Raw genomic sequence first — 20,185 nt, 5'->3', positions numbered from 1 at the left:
CTGAATAGCTTTTGAATGGTCTGGATTTGTTTAACAAGTGTATTTTTGTGTTGAAAATTATGTTTGTCTAAAAAAGGTGTTGGTATATGATTGGTATAGAAATTTATTATTAGGGAACCTCTTCCATAGAAATTAGTATCATTACAAGTTAGTATCATTACAACACTATAGAGTAAGAATCATTACATCAAGTCCTTAAGTCAATATAAACGTTTAACTACAAGACTTTGCAGGTAAATCAGAATTTTGGAATTCTGCAATCTTATATCGCCCAAACATTGATCAAGTTAATCCCTTTCTAGTGCAATTAATTGTAAATGTGGAAATGCAGACTATGACGTAAAACCCATTTTCTTCCAAATATTTTTTCTTTCAAATACAATAATCGTCAATGTTCAAATAATTATAATACTATCTAGCTAGCATCTCCCACCATACTTTCCATTACACATGTTTCCAGGTAAGCCCCCAGATTTACACCACTCCTCGTACATCCTCTTTGTTCCATTAGCTCACGGAGGACGACAGGTGGCTTCTAGACTGGACAAACAGCTCCCATCCTCCTTCTAGCCAACGCTCACCTGAGTTCACGCTAGCTGGACCGCTTTAGTGTGCCAACAGCTGTCTCCCCCGTCGCCGCGGTGACACTGGACCCAGGTGCTCGTAAGCCAGATGAAGTCATCCAGCAGTGTGCACAGTCTAATTGACAAGCAATTCTCTGTAGGCTTTCAGCGCTCCAAACTCGCACCTGATGTCCCCAGCCCCTACATTACTTCTGGAGTGGTTAACAACAGACCTTCTCCACATCTTAAGATTGCGCAGCTGTAACCTATTTTTTCCCCCTGTGCCAAAATGGGACTCCGTTAGCTTGATGCAATATGCTCGGGTCTAATTTGTGTGTTTAAAGGCTTGCCACGGATGGTGCCAGCCGGACGAGCACAATGGATTTTTTATTTTTTTTTTACGATGGTGACACTCCATTTGGATCGGAACGGGCTGCTCGCTGCCAGTGTTGATGATGTGTCACCAAATAAAACAACTACTCGCAAACCCGCGGCGCATTATAAAGTTGTTTATATGCTAACAGTGTCGACACCGAGGCCATATGCCCTGTTGATTCTGTTATTGAGATGTCAGTCTAATTTCCTGGCCATACGGATGGAGTGCTCGGGCTTTGTGCTTTCGGGCCGGATCCCGTGGAGTGCTGGCATACGTGTTGCGCAGTGTAACCGTGGTCCAAATGTCTGGGGTGAGGTCTTCTTCCTATCCCATGTGTTTCTGAACAGGTGGAGCGAAGGCAGGCCTGGCCATAACGTGGAGGAAAATGAGGGTATACGACACTCAATATGTGATAATGAAGACGAGTGAAGATAGTTTAGTACCATGGTGTGGAATAACTGGGTTTTTATTTAGTGAGGAGTAGTAAGTAATATGGGGCTTATTCAAGTAGCTATTTTTCAACTTTATGTCGTCTTGGAACATCTTGAACGCTCAACTTTACCTGTTTTTCAGTTTATATGTGGAGGTTGAGAAAGAAAGTTCAACACATGAGGACTGGCTGATTCATTCTGTAGTGTTCTCTTCTTCTCAACTTCGCTGTAAATTCGCACAGCTCACTCGATGGTTTTACAAATGGGGTGGACGATATGCCAAAGAACTAAATTATGATCTTCGTCTTTATCATGATTCATGTAAACTGTTTGTTTAATATTTGAGTTAGCTTACACAGGTGACATAAACAATTACTGAATCTCTTCTGTTTGCGATTCTCAGATTAAGGGACAATTATTTAAGGTAATTAGAATATTGCAAAAGACGAAGTTTAAATCTGTCAACCAGACAAATCGTTGTAGGAGTGAGGACGTTTCGCTGCCCATCCAAGCCGCTTCTTCAGTTCTAGTAAGTAGAATATTGGCATGTTCCTGGAATTAGTTTTGCAATGTATGTCTAAAGAAATATTGGATGGCTTATGTATCTTCCCTGTGAGAGTTGGACAAGAGACAACAAGTTCTGTCTTTAAACCAAAATCAATACCCACAATTAACATGGCACTGAACTTTCCATATTCAAATACCAAAGGCCTCTGTGTTTTATCCCCCCTCTGAGCTTAAACCTTCAAAACATCACTCATTATTAACTGGGACCCTGTGGCTCAAGGCCGGGCAGAGTTCATCGCTATGAAAAAGACATAAAGACCGACATTGAAACCAAAGCCCTAAAACCATGAAACCATATTTAAAAAGCTGCTCCGGACTGACCCTTCACCCCCGCGCCGCCATACTTGTCTATTAATCGTCCATTCTTGACGTGGTTTGAAAAGTCTGATCCACTCTAAATGGAGACGGGACCCGGCCTACGAGGCTCTAGCAGGGGACAAAGACCACTTCTGAAACCCCTGATCTGGTGGTCCCATTCAACGACAGAAGCATATTGAGAAGTTTTAACATTTAAAAGCATTGACCATCTTGTTAGCAAAGCGTGAAATAGCGCCGTCCCCTCACTCCATTATGTCTGCTGACCCCCACCCTTCTTTCCCGTTTGTTAGGGAGCTCAATGAGGGGGCATTCTTCTCCCACACAAAAGCAGTCTTCAGGATTTCTTCTGTTATTGATCTGAATAGTTTGGGAGTGAGGGGCGAAACTTTCGACATCTGGCTCTTTGATGGAAGCAGGTTGCTGGGTGCTGGTGGGTGCTGGTCGGCGCCCCCGTCCTATGTGTCGGGTGATGTGAAGTTGGGCTTTTTTGGGGGGACTTTTGTTTCTCTTTGTAAGCATTAGCTCCGTATTTACTGGGTCGCAACAATGGCAGTGCAACAAGTAATTTTTCTTCAGGTTTTTTAAACAATGTGTTCAATAAAAGGCTGTTTGTGAATGTGCAAACTGTTGCCAAGTTAAATGTAACCAACTAAAGCCAGGGAAAATATTGACAGCTAATGATTAAATACTGCTGTTTATATTACAGATCAAATTTTATTGATATATTCATTGCTTCTATAGCTCTTTGACCTCAATTTGACCTCTACTCTTTTCCCACACTTGAATGATGAACAGTACTACTACATTGTTTCTCAATAGATTAATACATAGAAAATATATGTATTTTGGGTAAAAGTCATGGTTTAGAAAGAAGTACTACTACTATTGCAATTGTTACTGTTCCCATTACTACTATCTCCACTACTGCGACTTCTATTGCTTAATGCTTATACTGCTATTACTTCTATTTATATTATTGCAGCTGCTACTACTACTACTTTTTATTTTACCATTATTTGACCAGTATGTCCCAAATTCAGAATCTGTTGAAGATACTACTACTAGTTCTACTACTACTAATTCTACTGCTACTACTACTACCACCACTACTACTTCACTACTACTGCCACTACAGCTACTACTACTCACTTTGCCATCAAGTTGAAAGCTAACATTTTTTGGTTAAGTCGCAAACTAATTTTAAATACAAAAGGCTACTGTTTTCACCTCTGGCTCTCCACACTGTACAATGTTGCTCTTGGTAGTTATTGTACGTTTCACTACTTTGAAATAAACCAGCTCGTCCTGTTTTGAATTTGCGTCCATCCGTCGCGTTGGCTCTGGTTTTTGCGCCCTCCGCCTGACCTCCCCCTCTCTCTCCCTCTCTCCCCGCAGACCTCCGAGAGACGAAGAGCCCTGCCATGCCCGGTTCGCCTGCGGATGCTAAGACTCATTCCAGATCAGCCCCCAGCCTCAGTGCCAGCTCCAGCATGCCCCCCCTGCCCTCCGTCAACCCCAGTGGCCCCCGACCGGCCTCCTTCTCCACCACAACGTGTAAGTGCCAGCCTCTTTTACTACCGTTTCAGTTACTTAGTCATTTTGGGCTGTTAACCAAAGCGTTAATGGGCAACAGTAGGAGAATTACCAGAAGTGGATGAGTGGTGCCGGCAAATTCATCCATATGTCAGTGGTCATATTTTACTACAGTTGGTTTGTTTGGTCGGTTCTTTTGGTTTTCAAATGCTGTTCATCAAAATTATATAGTAATAAACTATCATGTATTCTGTTTTGATAAAAAATGACTAGGGATGCACAAACCCCTACTGATATTCATACTTTGGCTTTAAGTATTTGCCAGTACCCGATATTAACCGATACCAGTGTAGCGATGGAAAATGAGACTTATTACACAAGAGCCCCAATTGTGTTACGCAACTCTTTTTTTTTTTGTCTTTTAAATTACTACTCATGAACTTCATATGAAAAACGTTCAGACCTTATGAGACATTCAGAGCCTAAATCAGCCTGTGAAAAGTCTTATTACATCCAATTAAAGGCCCAACCAGCTTAACCGATATTATGGAACCAGTATGCACCGATAATAATGCACCAGTCAAGTTTATATTGTAAAGGAGTGTTTGCCACCTGCTTGTTTCCATTGAGATTTCCTTTCTTTACCTCAACTGCACCATAGCACAGCATTACACTTGTAAATGATAGAGATGAGCAACAAACCAGGTCAGATCTGAAGAGAGGCGACCCTGCTCACAGTAAATATCCACATTTTTCAAGGCATTAGCAATAAAAAAAAGTATAATTGATTAAATACAAATTAAATAAGTCTAATGATATACTGTGGAACATTCCAGGTATACTTGAGCTTATATAGACTTGGCCAATAAACTGAATCTTGACTCTTGAGGTAAAACAATAACATCTCTATGAAGATAGCAGATGGTGCACCCCCACGAGATAAGTTACATAGTGCACCTCTTAAAAAAGCAAATAATGATAGTAAAAAAAAAATAATAATAATGATACAATAGTTTCATTCAACATATATTTTTGGAGTCTAGTTTTTCTATTTCAAACTACATTTCTGAACCTACTCTTCTCTACCAGTGACCAATGGAAACCACCATTCCCCGCCAACCCTGAACGCGGTGCCATCCCCACCTCAGCGCTATAGCAACGGTCCATCCTCTTCCTCTTCCTCATCACTGGCCAACCAGCAGCTGCCTGCCACCTGCGGGGCACGCCAGCTGAGCAAACTCAAGCGCTTCCTAACCACGCTGCAGCAGTTTGGCAACGATATATCCCCAGAGATTGGAGACAGTGTCCGAAGCCTCGTGCTGGCCCTTGTGGTAAGGCTAAGCTCCTGATTATATAGACTCGCGTTTGTAGTTCTGTAGTTATATACTTAGGCCTGTCACAGACTTTTGAAGTGGAACGTATTGCTTATGAAAATGTAGACAATAATACTGAAACAAAATTATGCCAGTGACACAATAACCCTAAAGCAGGATTATCACAAACAAAAACATCTAAATGAGCTCTATTATTAAAAATAAATAAATAAAAGTAATAGCAGAATGAAATACTTTAGTACTTAGTTTACATCGAGAGTGAGTCACAGACGTTAATTTATTCAACCCTCTACAGCTCATGTCTTATCACAGTACAGAAAAATAACAAATTTTCCTTCCTAGTACAAAGAAAAAGTACCCACAATATATACTGAGCCCCAAAAATTATTATTCCATCTTTTATAAATTCAATGATAAGTCGATATAGTAATTATCATGACAGGCCTATATTTATTTATTTATTTTTTTCTCTCGCCTAGAATTCGACAGTGACCATTGAAGAGTTCCATTCGAGACTCCAGGAAGCTACAAACTTCCCTTTAAGGCCATTTGTCATCCCTTTTCTCAAGGTAAATATATGTTTCTTATAGAGCTGGGGAATCTTGATTTTCTATTAGATTTGATTTGGTCTTAGACTTTCAATATTAATTTCCTGAACATAAACCACTTTAATTATTGCCATTTAACACAAACAGAATAGTCAAATTTCTTCCTCCGCAACATTCGCTGTGCTCCAAACCACATGATTTTACTTGTAGACTCAAAACAATATTATTATGTCAACTGGATTGTTATGACCTGTTCATATTGAGATGCACTGGCATATGTGGATGAGTAAAAATGAACTGTAGATGTTTAGATTAAAAAGACCCACGCTTAACTTTGACTATTAGAAATGACTCAAATCTTGGTAAAAATTGGATTCATTGCAAAGCCCTAGTTTCCTATATTCATACAGTTTGACCATTTAAATCGTCAAACTATATACTTATTGTTTATCCAGCGGTATGTCTAAATACTGCTCCAATGAAGTCAACTTAAAGATGTCAGCGCTGTGGCATCCATTGGCTGCCGTGTAAAATCATAAACCATAAAGCCATATTAACCACATAATAACTATTGGTTTTGGTGGGCTCCTTTTGCCTCTTATATTTTCCCATAGTCATAAATTTAAATATGTAGCATGATGTTTTTAGGGATGAACACTTCAAGATCCATTTTCCATTTTGTAAAGTCGATGTTTTGAAGGTTGGCGTACATATTGTGGGGTTAACTAGCTGGGCAATGACAAAAACAATGAAGAGAATCAAAAACTGATTGTACATAATGAGGAAAACACTTAACTTTTGTCAAAAGTGAACTAAATATGGCTTTAAATGCTCTTTTCCTGAGCATAAATGATACAGACTTAATCACTGCCATTTAACGCAAAAAATGTCTTCCTCCCAAGTCAGAACTTTGCTCCAAACCACATACTTTTACTGACAAATGATTGGCTGTAGACCTCGCAATAAAAAAATACGAAGTCCAATCATTGACGATGAGTAATGACTGAAAGTCTATCTCGATTAAAAAGACAGCCCTAGTTTATCTGTCTTTTACCAGCGACAGTTGAGTACCTATTAATTCAAAACCCTTTTAAGCCCCTTTGTTACCTCGCGAGTAACTTTTAGCAGCTTCCCTTATTAAAGCGGAGTGTAAATCTTTAGCCACGTTTACCTCTTTCTCACCTTTGGCGCGCCTCCATGTGTCTGTCTGCCTGCGCGAGACAAGCAACCCCTGTTCCCCTACTTTGGGCTAATTTATTACCGAGGGGAGGGGCGCGCCAAACTTAATGCCAACTCTGTAAGAATAGCCCGTCTTATAGCAAAGAAAGGGGGCGGAGTCGAGCGGGGTATAGACAGATGGGACGGAGATAGGGGGTGAGGAAGTGGAAAACAGGAGAGAGAGAGAAAGAGGGGGGTAAAGAAGGAGCTAGGAAGTGTGAAACATGCCTATAAACTGTCCCTTCCATGTTTTTAAGGCTGTATGCCATATGGAGCCGCTGTCCCGTTAACAGAGCATTCAGCTGCCAACGTACCGCCAATTTAACATCCACCCCGCCGAACGCCACTGATGCACACGTCCAGTTTTAGTTCTGTTGACAAATATGCTGTGGCACAGTGTTTGCAGTTTAATCAGCAGGTTGCAGTTATACATTTTTGTCAGTGTTACTTTTTTGCTGCGGAAAACTAAACAAAATAACATAAAAGCGATTAGTTGTGAGTTCAAATGTTTTTGTCAAGTTATAACAAAAAGAGACTAGCAGTTTGGATTAAAGTCAACTTTTCTGGAAGAGTTTGCCACCTGCTTGTCCCCATGGAGATATCATTGCTTTGCCTGAAATAGTAAACGTTATTTCCACAGATCTGACTTGTGGCTATAAGATCCCGCTTGCAGGATAGATGCATGTTTTTCAAGGTTTTTTGTTTTTGTTTTTTTTTAGCAATAAAAACACCTGTAATTTAATAGGTGTAAGATAGATGAATTTAATGCCAGACTGTGTAACATTAGGTACTATATCCTCCTCCAAAAAAGTTACATGATGCATCTTTTAAATGTATTCTTTATGTAAGCAAAGATCCCCATTTGAGCGCATAAACAAACTCCCTAGGCTTACTATTTTGGTTGTTGACCATTGCGTCATAGATTTCATCAATTAAATCCGGACGACATTTTGTTTACTGAAACGAGACTAAAATGGATTATTTCACTAAGTCTTTCCTAAAACTTAATTAGAATCGATTGTGAAACTTGCACACTGGCACGTCCTTCGGGCCCCAAGGGAGAGACAGGAGACAAGTCCAGTAAACGAAAGAGGTGCTACCCAAGTTCATATCATTACCACACATTTATTAAGAATAGTATAAGACCGGCTTTGATTTAACGCAGGCATCTGACTGACTAGCGTTGCCAGATTATGATGAGTTGCAGCCTCGGTTACATTTGGACTTGGTGGAGAGAAAAAACAAAGTTAGATTTACTGGAAAGGGGAGCGTAGCGTGCACGTTTACACAATCCTCTGGTCAGGATGCTTGTAAAGAAATGGGGATCACATGGAGCACAGGACGCGTATGTAGCCAGCAGAGGAAAGTAGGGAGCGAGGAAGTGGCGTAATTGCAAACACACTGCGCGTCTGCTCCTAATTAGGGAAATGCGGGAAGCGATGGAGGAGATAGGACAGAGACAGCCAGATCTAAATATTCACAAACGAGTACGTGAAGTGTTGTTTAGAAATGTTTTGTTCCATCAGGTTTTGTGCACTGGACATTGTGGGCTGCTAATGGTTTTGGAGTTGTTTTTAGAAGATGTTAGCTGTTTTGGCTAAGCAACAGTCCTTCTTTGTAAACTTACAAATTTCAAATAATTTTGTTTTTTAAATGATCTCACGATTCATAGTGACTTTAAACCATATAGTTGAGCAAAATCTGTTTTGACCCAGTACATATTATATATTATATGGACAGATCTTTGAGTTAAAATCAGACCACTGTGTGCGGTCAGCTTCTAGTTTTATAGCCCGAGAACCAGGAAGTACACTGTTAACATGCTAGTTGTAGTTAGTTTTTCTGTAGTGGCCACTCTGGTTGTAAAAAGAAAGTTGTGAAAAGAGTTTATAATCTAATTGTGGTGAAAAACTAGGATGGATGGAAAGGAATAAACTACTGCAAATTAACTACTTCAGTTTTTCACATACAACTTTTAAAGAAGTCTTGATTTAATATTGGGGTGGGGTGAAATTTCTACGCTAGGTTGTGTTTTACTGACCAGATTTATGGGTAATCATTGAAACAAAAACTGGCAGAAAGTTCAGAAATAATCAGTTCCTTTTTTTAAATTTATTTCTTTAGGCAAATCTCCCGTTGCTGCAGAGAGAGTTACTCCACTGTGCGCGGGCGGCCAAGCAGACCCCGGCCCAGTACTTGTCCCAGCATGAGCACATCCTCCTCAGCACCACCCTGGCCTCCTCTCCAGACTCCTCAGAGCTCCTGATGGAACCACCCGAACCCGCGCCCAAGAGACCCAGCCCCAGCAGGTCAGAACAGTTTGATAAAATGATGTCAATATCTTTTGTTTAAAAAAAAATAGGTAATTTAGGTGTACTTTGTGTCAGATGGATAGATACCTAGATAGAATGAAAGGGTTTAATCGTGAACTACTCATACTACTGTTACTACCCCTGCTACTATAGCTGTTTCTACTACTAGCACCACCACCATCACTACTACTTTGCTACTACTCCTACTCCTACTGATAGAACTAATACTTCTACTATTGTCGCTTCTATGACCACGGCGAACCAAAATAAATAAAGTAATACCATACTACTGCTAATACTGCTACTGCTTACCACTTGCCACTATTTACTGCTGCTACTACTACAACTACAACCAATCAAAACCAAATGGAGTTTCTGAATATCAAAATAGCCCGAGCATCTGCAACAACTCACTGTATTTTTCTCCCCTACGCAGAGTCAAAGAAAACGGTTTCCACGAGCGACCGCCCCCCTCCTCGCTGGAGCCCGCCGCCAAACGCATCTGCACCATCAGCCCGGCCCCCCGGCACAGCCCTGCACACCCGCTTCCCCTCAGCTCGCAACTCCACCCGACCCCTCCACCCCTGCAACACTACGCCCTGGATGACATTGCAGCACCACACATCCTTCACCGCGAGCACAGCCAACGCATGCTGGAGACCCGGGACCTCAAGGACCGGCCCAGACTCCCTGGTATGTCACCTGGAATGCAGCCAAACCCCAAATGGATAAACCTGGCACAAACACACTGGTATCTTATTTAGAGAGATTCGGGGAGGTCTGGGAAAGTTGGTCTAGATATTAGTTCTATATTTCTGGAGTTTTTAAACGGCTATACTGTCCTAGCTTCGGACCATGAGGTTGGTTAAGTCTGGTGTAGAGATGTTTTCTAAAGCAATACATTTACGGGAAAACTTTTGCATATTTCAAATGGATGTCAAAAATATACTCTTATTTATGTAATCCAGAATGATTCGGGCTTAGTAACTACTTAATACCATGATCCTAACTAGGGATGCACCAAATCGCGATAGTATAGCTTTAAGGATCTGCGTATACCTGATATCAACCGATACCGGTCCATAGACTGAAAACGGCATTTATTTCCGTAAAGCGAGAATAAAATAAGACCGATCTGATCCAAATGTGTTATGTAGCCGCTATTTATTTCTCAAATAACTTCAGAACAGCTTTGTGTAAACGTTCAAACATTATGTGACTCTCTGGGCCAACTACGACCAGTAAACAGTTTTATTACATCAGTTTATATGTTCTACCAGTGTATCAGCTGAACCAATATTTAGAAACAGATATCCAATCCAAGTCTTCAATGCGGATACCCGATACACTGTGTAACTTTTATGGTAGGGTCTGCTACCTTTTTGTCTCCATGGAGATGTTACTACGGTACTTTGCTTGGGATGTTCCAAAATATATAGATAATTTGAAGATGATTTTTAACACCATACTGCAGATATTCTTATTATTTTGTAAGGAATAGTGTCTCCAGGGATACAAGCTGTTGGCCTATTCACCTCCAGAAAAGTCACATACTGCACCTTAAAGGCTAATAAATGCGCATCTATTATAAAGTAGTACCCGATACAAGGATATTTTTATTCATCCCCTACTCCGGTCTGTGTCCAGCCTTCATTTACGTCCTGTTGTCTGCATGCAGTGGAAACAGCAGTAGCCCTCTTTCGCTAACATGGAGCTCCACACCTTGATATGTTCCTGCTGGAGGTGGTGTGTTTACGAGGCTGCAGTCCCTGGTCCGACAGCCTCCCGACTGCCTGCCGCCACTTAACTCATAGGAGCACACACACGCACATAAACACTTCACTTTGAACTGATCAACACTGATGAGAACCAGAAGTCCAGCGCCGCCAACGGAGAGCTAGCTACTTTGTGCTTAGCGCCGTTATTCTCTTCAGATGGTCGCTCACATGCCTCGTTTTAACATTTTAAGACAGTGGTTTGGACCGTCGCAACATGCATGGTTTTGCCTTCAAACAAGAAGCTTTGAGGTCATTGGCAGCAGACATGGCTTGTAATGGGAAGAAACATATCTGTAATTGTAGCGAAATCAGTAATAACTAAAACAGTCAATTCCCACATAAAAGTGAAAGAGTTAGCTGTTTTTTACGGTCTCGAAAACATGAAAAACAAAAGTATTCCCCACTTTCCTAACACATTCCTAGCATCCAGTTAATAAGTACTTTTCACAACTTTTGGAGACCAGAGTAGAGTTTTGCCATCACGCCCTACTAACAGCTAGCATGCTAACACCATGCTAGTGTAACTTCCGGGTTCGCAGAGGATAAAACCACTTTATAATTGGACGCAGACATCACACAGAGGACTCATTTTGACCTTAATAGCTGCTTTTACAATATATCTGTTGACAACCTAGCTAAGGTGAACACGGCAAAATATTGGCCATTTTACAAATTAATTCACTAAAAGTCTTGATGCGTTACGATGACACTTTGAACTCTTGCATTACAGCACGAAATAGTCGCTGATTACACATTTTCCCATGCAACACAGGACAGAAACGCACACCCTGCATTTAACTGGCTCTCGTTAAATGTACATGGTAGCGATGGCTCCGGCAGTGAGTTTTCTTGAACGCCTGGTTGTGTTTAGGAGTGGAGCCGCACCACTCAGCCTCAGTGTCTCCCTACTGGAATGCCGTGAGCTGCGGGAGGGAGGGAGGAGAAGACCATAGGGACCTTGTATACTGCATATGTGTGCGTGTGTGTGTGGGGCGGACAGCTGACTTCCAGATGTGTTAAGGCTCTCTGGGTGCTGCAAATCTGGTTTGCATCATCGGTCCCTCTCTCATTTCTGGTTTTTGCTAGCCACCTTTGTTGCTCGCTAACCCCCAACCCATCCTTTTTCCACAAGGGCTGCAGGATTTAGGAGAAAAAATATCTAATTGTGATTTTTTTTTTTTTTTTTTTCCGACAAGCATTGCGATTGTAATTAAATGTGCGATTTCTGATTAAGTAATGGGATTCTCTTCAAAGTTCACATTTAAACACATCCAGAGGAACTGATATTTCGATGTTTGTGGAGGAAATTATGCAACTTTAAAAACTGCAGCCTTTGCGATCTGCTAATTGCGTCCATTCAAATTGCAGTTTCCGTTAAATTGCGAATAATCTTGCCACTCTGTTTTCCACTCTTACTTTCTAAAGGCTGTAATCGTAAAGCTAGATTCATAACTTTAAAATTCAGATATCTAGACACGAAACGATTCACAGTCAAATGGAGCATGTTCCTATTTTTCATTAGTGTTGCATTCATGGGAAATTGGCTAATTGCGCAATTTACACTATTTACAAGTTGGTGGGAGGTGCATTTGCCTGAGTCAGTGACCGCAGTATTGGCTACCGCTTGTTGATGTAATTTGGATTGGATTCCACTAAACAGTCACTATATCGCCTTAATCAAGCAACATTACCCTACACTTTTTAGCCAAACAAAACATCAGCACACCTTGAAGTCTTAAGCTGATAAGAAGAGATAAAAGTGCAATTGTCACTTATAGATTGTTTTCCAGTTTAGAGGAATGTTAATGACACTGGCCTGTGCTTTGTCTCTGTGTGTTTTTTAACAGGCACAAACGGAGCCTACCGCGAGGAGCCAGTGGACCACCGCCTGACAGACCGCGAGTGGGCAGACGAGTGGAGACATCTGGATCATGTACGTCAGCAGACAAGTGCCAATACCCAGGTCTAATTTGTTCAAAGCTAGGCCTGTTACGATGATTCAAATGTCGATGCATTGTTCTGTGTGTAAAAGATGAAATGACTTAGGTTCAATGTTTATCGTCATGTAGCTTTATTGTATATTTAGTGGGGAGGTTTTATTTACCAGTGATGTTTTAGCTGTTTGACATATGAGAGTGTATGGGCTCATTACACAAACATGGCTATATTTATTGCAACCCACGTATCATCGCGTAGACGTAACAAAAGTCTTCATTTAGAGATGCATTATGCAACTTTTCCGCTGGATCTTTTTGCCACAATTGCTGTCTCTTTGGAGGTCTTATTGCTTTGCCTGGAATGTACCACTGTATAGCATTTAAACATATCTATCTCCATGAAGGTGATGCCATCAGACCAAAGTTACAGGTCAGATCTGTGGAGAGGTGAGCCCACTTACCCACAGTAAGAATGCATGCGTTTTTATTGCTATAAAACACCTGTAATTGAATAAATGCAAGTGTGGAACCTTCCAGATAAAACAATAACCTCTCCATGGAGACACGCAGGTGGAAAAGCTGCATAGTGGACATTTAAAATATGAGATTACGGTAGTGCAATATTGTAAAACGCAATCTAATGCTATAGCCTTAATTTTGTGCTTTATTGTGCAGGTCTTGAACTGCATAGTAGACATGGTGGAGAAGACGCGGCGGTCGGTAGCTGTCCTGAGGAGGTGTCAGGAGTCAGACCGCGAGGAGCTGAACTACTGGAGGAGACGGTCAAGCGAGCAGGAGGACCCCCGAAAAGGAGGCTCAGGATCAGCCCCCTTCTCCAAAGCACACAGCCCGCACACAGACTCTGGTAAGTGGAGTTGCAAATGTACCACAATAAGCTGGATGTAGAAGCACTGATAGATTTAATAATACATAATGGGGTTGAATTGGTGACCGCTGGGTTGGTGGGCAAATGCTTTAACCCCTCATTCTACTACTCATGCTCATGGTGGTGGAACTATATTGTAACTATTTACTAGCTTCCATTTCCTCAAAACAATACAATAAATACAGTAAATGCAATAAATATTTGAATAGCCAATACTAGGGATGTCGAAAATATTTAAAACTTATTGATACTTAAACTAGTATTGAAACTAGATGCATATTTAGTATTGATACCTGTTCAAATGAGTCACATTCACTGGACAGAATCAAACATTTTCTGAATAGCTTTAGGATGATCTTGTGCTTTATCAGAACCACACAGACTAGTTTACGCCCACAGACCACTATGTAACGTACCTGAAATATACACAGATATAAGGCCACATGGTTATATAAGAGAAAGTACTATTTAAATCACATTCTGTTGTCTAAAGTGTTTTTTATTATCATCATGGTATCTATTCCTTAGTATTGAAATCGAGTTTGAAATTGTTTACATCATAACACTAGCCAATACATACCATTCCAATATGACATAGGATAACATTATCTCTCTTTAAAAATAGACTAGCAAAGGTATGCCCCAAATGCTCCGTCTAGTGGCCAGGCTCGGTACTGCATCCACATGACAGCCTGCGCGGTGTGTCCCTGGGTCTGTTGTGTACTGGCAGTGTTCTCGGCGAGCGCCAGCCCTGCCGTCCCCTGCTGGTCGCTTCACAGACAGGTGCCAGCTCGGGCCTGGGCCATATCGGCCGCAGAAGGGCCGTGGAGCTGCAGGCTGTGGGCTCGCAGACCCAGAGCTGGCTCACTGTGTGCAGCACCATCTGGACTCACAGCCGGGGAGCCTGCCTGCTGCTGCCCCATCAACACTACATACACAGGCAGAGTATAGGCAGGGGCGCATCGGATGAGAGGATGTACAATGCAAATAGGGATAGCTACACAAGTTAAAATGGCTTGGATTTTGCGACTTACTTAGTTTTGACTAGTTAAGTTAGTAGTGTTATCACAATACAGACATTTCAACTTGATTTTGATGCTATAGATAATGCTTGATTATTGATGCTGATTTTGATACAAGGATAATGAAAAACACTTATTACTTACACTTAATTTTCAACACAAATTATTAGTTTGTTCATTTAATATTTTCATGTGGTCTTATAGTGGTTTGGATGAAGATTATTCTAAGCTTCATGTTCCTGTAAATGTGATCAAGTTTTAATTTCAGTTTGTACGTGTGGATCCATTTTTTGACAACCCTTGTTGGACTTTGTATTTATTAATTTATTTTCTGAACTACGCCAACTAAATAACGCTGCATTCACACTTTTTCACTTTTCCGGCTTTGGTTCTGGTCTGAATCCAGTTTAATCTTGATGTAGACTTGGTTTGATCCTGTTCTAGTCCTGGCTTAATCTGATCTAGTGCAGGTTTAGTTTCAGATTTAGGCCCAGTTCAGTTCAAATTATGATGAATACTTTTGCTTGGACCTACTGACTGAACTTGTATTTAGTCAGTAGGTCTATTTGAATTCACGTCGTTTCATCTTATATATATACACCCTCTTTTTACCATCTCGACTACAAGCCCAAGAAACAGTTTGGCACAAGTGATTTCAAATAAAAGTAGATGCAGAAGTGAGATAGTGGCATGGATGAAGGCTGTTATTTGAGGAAGAGCGCAGACTGTTGACACAGCTTGTTTGTCTGGTGTTACCTCCCAGCCAAGCGCTCTCCTTTCAAAAGCTGTCACATCACAGTTTGCCCAAAACTCACTTCATAAAACAAAACTCACTCCATAAAACAATTACTTTTCCTTGTGTCAACTTTTTTTTCCTCATATACTTTGTTTCAGAGTAAACTTAAGACAAAACACATACTTTATATTCTTCTCCTCTTTGTCAGCGGCACCTGTTTCCCTGATTGGGCTGTCACTCACGGAGCATTATTTGGATCTTAAATTATCTTTGTTGCTATAGATTTGGCAGGTGCTCAAGCCGTCTGTTATTTTCTTGCAGATTCACAGCGTGATTTGCTAGCTCCGCGTCAAGGCTCGGCGTACGTCACTGATGAGATATGGAAGAAAGCTGGTGAGATTTTTTTTATGACTTGCAAGTACCATTACGAACTGCCCATAGTTGAAAATTCAAGTAGGCATTTTGGAATTGGAAGGTAGTAAAATCTGTAAGTTTTTTGATGGAAAGGTACTGGTTTACCTAGAATGTTCCGCAGTATGGCAGTAAATTTGTCTAAGCGAGTGACATTACCAGACCCACTTACAGGTCAGATCCATGGAGAGGCGATCGCTGTAAGAATGCATGTTTTTCAAGATATTTTTGAGCATTTTTTTTGTTGCAATCTTTGAACATTTGATAATTGAATACATGTAAGACAGATGTTAAATGCCATACTATGAGGCATTCCAAGGAAAGCAATAATATCTGCATAGAGATAAGCTGATGGAAGGCCTGCCCAGACCCACCAACCGAAAAGTTACATAGTGCACCTTTTAAAGTAGCAATGTGCAGATGTTTTGACCTTGTTTGTTTCATGTGGATAGGTCCAATAATAATTAAGAGTGGCACGTTAACAATATTTTTGTACACCAATCCCTGACAAAAAAAAGAAAAATATACAGGTATTCGCTCATAGTTACATAGGTACCAGTATTTTTATTGGTTACTATCCATACCTGCTTTAGTGTAACTGTCGGTAACGCTGTATCTTTCGTCGTTCCAGAGGAGGCAGTCAATGAGGTGAAACGTCAGGCTATGGACGAGGTGCAGAAGGCAGTAGCAGAGGCCGAACAGAAAGCTTTCGAGATGATCGCATCAGAACGGGCAAAGATGGAGAAGACTCTAGCAGAGGCCAAGAGGAAAGCCCAAGAAGACGCCATTTTGGTCATCAATGAACAAGAAGACTCCAGTGAGGTGAGGAGAGGTTTCAGTTAGTCTTGTCACAATACTAACATTTTAAATGATTCAATTTCGATACTAAGGAATAGACTCGATACTCTATACTGATTCTGACACCACAGTAATAATAAAACGCACTTGTTATTTAGACAATACAATGTGATTTTCAACATTAACTAATAGTACTTTGTATATTGCCATGTATCTAGTTTCAATACTAGTTTTAGTATCGATTAATATCGGATTTTCTATACTTTTAAATTACCTCAATAAGAAATAAGGTAGATATTGGCTCTACAATGTTGACTGACAAATATACACAAAGGAAATCATATAACAGCTGTAAGAATACTGCCATTCAGATAATTAAAAGTTTCTCCGATTGTTCCTAGGAGGCTGAAAAGTTAATTATCTTTTCTTCCATATGCAAACACAATAAGTTTTTGTCAAGAGTTTAATTTAAAAGTAAGATCAGAACAGCAGTTTATTTTGTTGTTGGCTGATTTCATCCTACTCAAGGTTGCCAATTATTCATAGAACAAATGTTTTACTTTCTTTTTTGCATTTAGTAACAATAAGTGTGTGGATAACTTGTGGATTTAAGCAATGGGCAGTCTAAGTGGAAAGTGAAAATGTTCTTACCTTTGTCCTGATTATCTATATTTAAGTTCATGTTAATGGCACAGTAATATGTAGTAGATTGTGACTCCGAATCAAGAAAAGGCTAAGCTTAAAAAGATAACTGTTTAATTCAAAATATATGCAAACATATGAAGTTTTTTACTGTCAAAATCACTGTATACATCAGTTAAAATAACAAAAATACTCAAATTCAGATTGATCAAAGTTAAAATGCATTTGCAATTACAATACACTCAATGTACCTAGATTATTTCAGAGCATTTCAAGTGTTTTCCAATTTAGTTTGTGTGACTTCAAAAGCAATACATTTTTAATCAATCTCACATTTGGTTGAGATAATTAAACTTTAAAAAGTACAAATTTCTAATTTGAATCAGTAAAAAACGTCATGAATTCTAAAATCTAAACAGTCTAAGCTATTATATATTTTTAAAAGGTTACAAACATGTCCACACAACATTCTGAACATTATTCACTGGGCCTTGAGGAAGAAATTTTTTTTAATTTTTTTATCATGTGTTTATGTCACATGTTGGAATGACAAATATAGAACTTTGAACCCTGGACAGCCCATAGTTTAAAACCGAGGCAGGTATGTTGGAATTGAAAGGTAGTGAATTCTCTAATTTTCTGCTGGAAAGATGTTATTGGTTTATCTAGAACGTCTACCAGTATGGCATTAAACCCATCTATCGCCATGGAGACAAGCAGGTGACAGTACCAGGCCAGATCTATGACTAAACCCAAAATTACTCAAATCACAATAAACATTACAGTTCAAGTAATTTCAAACTATACTAGATATTCTGCCCATGTTTTTATTTTAAATTTAAATTATTTTGCTTTCTACGAACTCTTAAACTTACATCTTCTACCCATCTCTTTACAGTGTTGCTGGAACTGCGGACGGAAAGCCAGCGAGACGTGCAGCGGTTGCAACGCGGCTCGGTACTGCGGCTCTTTCTGCCAGCACAAGGACTGGGAGAGACACCACCTCATCTGCAGCCCGGGCCTCCAAGCTCAGCCCAAAACCACCGCCACCAGCAGAGCGGCGTCGGTCTGCACTTCCACCCCCCTCAGTATCTCGGCGGTCAAAACGCTCGACAATATCCCCGCAGTATCGCCAGTTGCGGAGAAATCATCGGTCACTTCCAGATCTTCCACTCCCTCAACCCCAGCGTCCAATACCGAGACGAACGGACACTAAAAATGACAGATGAGCGGCCATTTTGTTTTGTTTTTTATTTAGGTTTTTTTTTTTTTCAAATGTGGAAGCTATGAATCAGCACGGACACGGAAGAATTTGCGGGTGAAGTTAGGATACCAGATAATTTTCCGCAAACTCCTTGGCAGATTTTAAAAGACACGCTGTAGAGGACTGTTTGAGTGATATGTCAACTGGGACTACTCCGGGATTTTGGCATCAGTCGCATCCATTGGACGAGCAGATCTCAGTAGCAGATGGAAACGTGCTTGTTATCGTCCCCCCAAAAAATAACTTTGAAAAATACAAGGAGGGTGGAAAATTCAGATCCATCTTTCTGACTGTGAAAGGAGGGTATATTGGGAAAAAAGACATTTGAAAGACCAATATTTTTAATTGTGCATAATTTCAAGATAAAGAGGTGGCAATGGTTCAATTTAATGGTGCAATATGTCACTTTTCTGGTGGAGGGTCTGCTACTTGGTTGTCTCCATGGAGATGTTATTGCTTTGCCTGAAACGCATGGTATTAAACTTATCTATTTTGCATTTAGACTGTTTAGTTTAGTTTGTATTGCTAAAAAATACCTTCAAAAACATACATTCTTACTGTGAGTGGGCTTGCTTATCCACAGATTTGAGTTGTAATTTGCCACATGCTTGTATCCATAGAGATTGATAAGTTAATGCCATACTGTAGAACTTTTAAAAAGAGAAAGAAGAAAGTGGCAGATGCTCCACCAGCGAAGTTTCATACTGCTCCTTTAAAAAGTGTAATTATACCAGACATAAGCATCTGTCCTTGTATGTATATTTGCTTGCCATTACTTCCATTATTGTGTGTCCGTGGATATTGTTAAGTATAATTACTTATGTCGAAGCAATATTACGACTAGAAAAATTTCAGGTTATGACAACATTTTGATTTTTTTTGTTTTTGTTATTTCTTTTCTGCATCACCAAAGTTTGAATTGTAATTTCCAAAATATATAGTTGTGTTCTGTCACCAAAAACATAGTAATCGAATAGACACATTTTACAAAGATGCAGTTTTACAAGGGTTTATAACAGGGTTTGTCCCACACAAAATCTCAGGAGCAAGATATTGTATTTGTACAGCTCATTTTTATCCTCATCGGATCTATGTTGAAATGTTTAGTGATTCTCTGCTGTTCCACTTGTTCTTGTTTTTCCATTGTCGTATTGTATATTGACTTTGTACAAAATCTATGAGAGAATGCCTTTATTTTGTGAGCCACAGTCCCCCTTTCTTGTTCATTCAATACACTCTTTTGTTATGAGGCGTAACTTCATATTAAAAGATGTCTTGACAATAAATATAAAACAAAAATAAGACTTGGTGCTGGGTTTTTTCTGTGTACAAAAATAAAATGCATTAGGATTTCTTTATGTTTGGAGTTGAGTCAAAGTAAGATATAACATTTACTATGGTATTTAAATACTTAACTTCAGGAAGGTGCTAGGAAACTACTGAATGCTAATGGCCAGAGGTGGGTAGAGTCGCCAAAAACAGCATGAGGAGCTGATTGGTCTGTTTTCCTG

At 40.0% G+C, this 20,185-nt stretch overlaps 1 protein-coding gene across 2 annotated transcripts in view; it reads left to right on the top strand.

Annotated features, from left to right (window-relative positions):
• The window catches only part of cbfa2t2 (CBFA2/RUNX1 partner transcriptional co-repressor 2), a 29,474-nt gene extending 9,512 nt beyond the window's left edge, over positions 1–19,962 (top strand). The window contains exons 2-11 of one of the 2 annotated variants that reach the window (XM_033967032.2): positions 3,651–3,809; positions 4,878–5,119; positions 5,602–5,691; positions 9,013–9,197; positions 9,637–9,893; positions 12,826–12,911; positions 13,591–13,780; positions 15,881–15,952; positions 16,602–16,792; positions 18,309–19,962. In XM_033967032.2, the coding sequence (XP_033822923.1) occupies positions 3,677–3,809; positions 4,878–5,119; positions 5,602–5,691; positions 9,013–9,197; positions 9,637–9,893; positions 12,826–12,911; positions 13,591–13,780; positions 15,881–15,952; positions 16,602–16,792; positions 18,309–18,626 (1,764 nt within the window). In that variant the 5' untranslated portion in view covers positions 3,651–3,676 and the 3' untranslated portion in view covers positions 18,627–19,962. The remainder of the gene's footprint in view (positions 1–3,650; positions 3,810–4,877; positions 5,120–5,601; positions 5,692–9,012; positions 9,198–9,636; positions 9,894–12,825; positions 12,912–13,590; positions 13,781–15,880; positions 15,953–16,601; positions 16,793–18,308) is intronic. The other variant, XM_055221941.1, reaches the window with a different exon arrangement.
• The last annotated feature ends 223 nt before the right edge of the window (positions 19,963–20,185 follow it).

The sequence above is a fragment of the Periophthalmus magnuspinnatus genome, chromosome 5 (genome assembly GCF_009829125.3).
Source record: "Periophthalmus magnuspinnatus isolate fPerMag1 chromosome 5, fPerMag1.2.pri, whole genome shotgun sequence".
In the NCBI taxonomy this organism is placed as follows: Eukaryota; Metazoa; Chordata; class Actinopteri; order Gobiiformes; family Gobiidae; genus Periophthalmus; species Periophthalmus magnuspinnatus.
The sequence above is the reverse complement of the archived record's forward strand: the minus strand, read 5'-3'. Positions and strand labels throughout refer to the sequence as shown.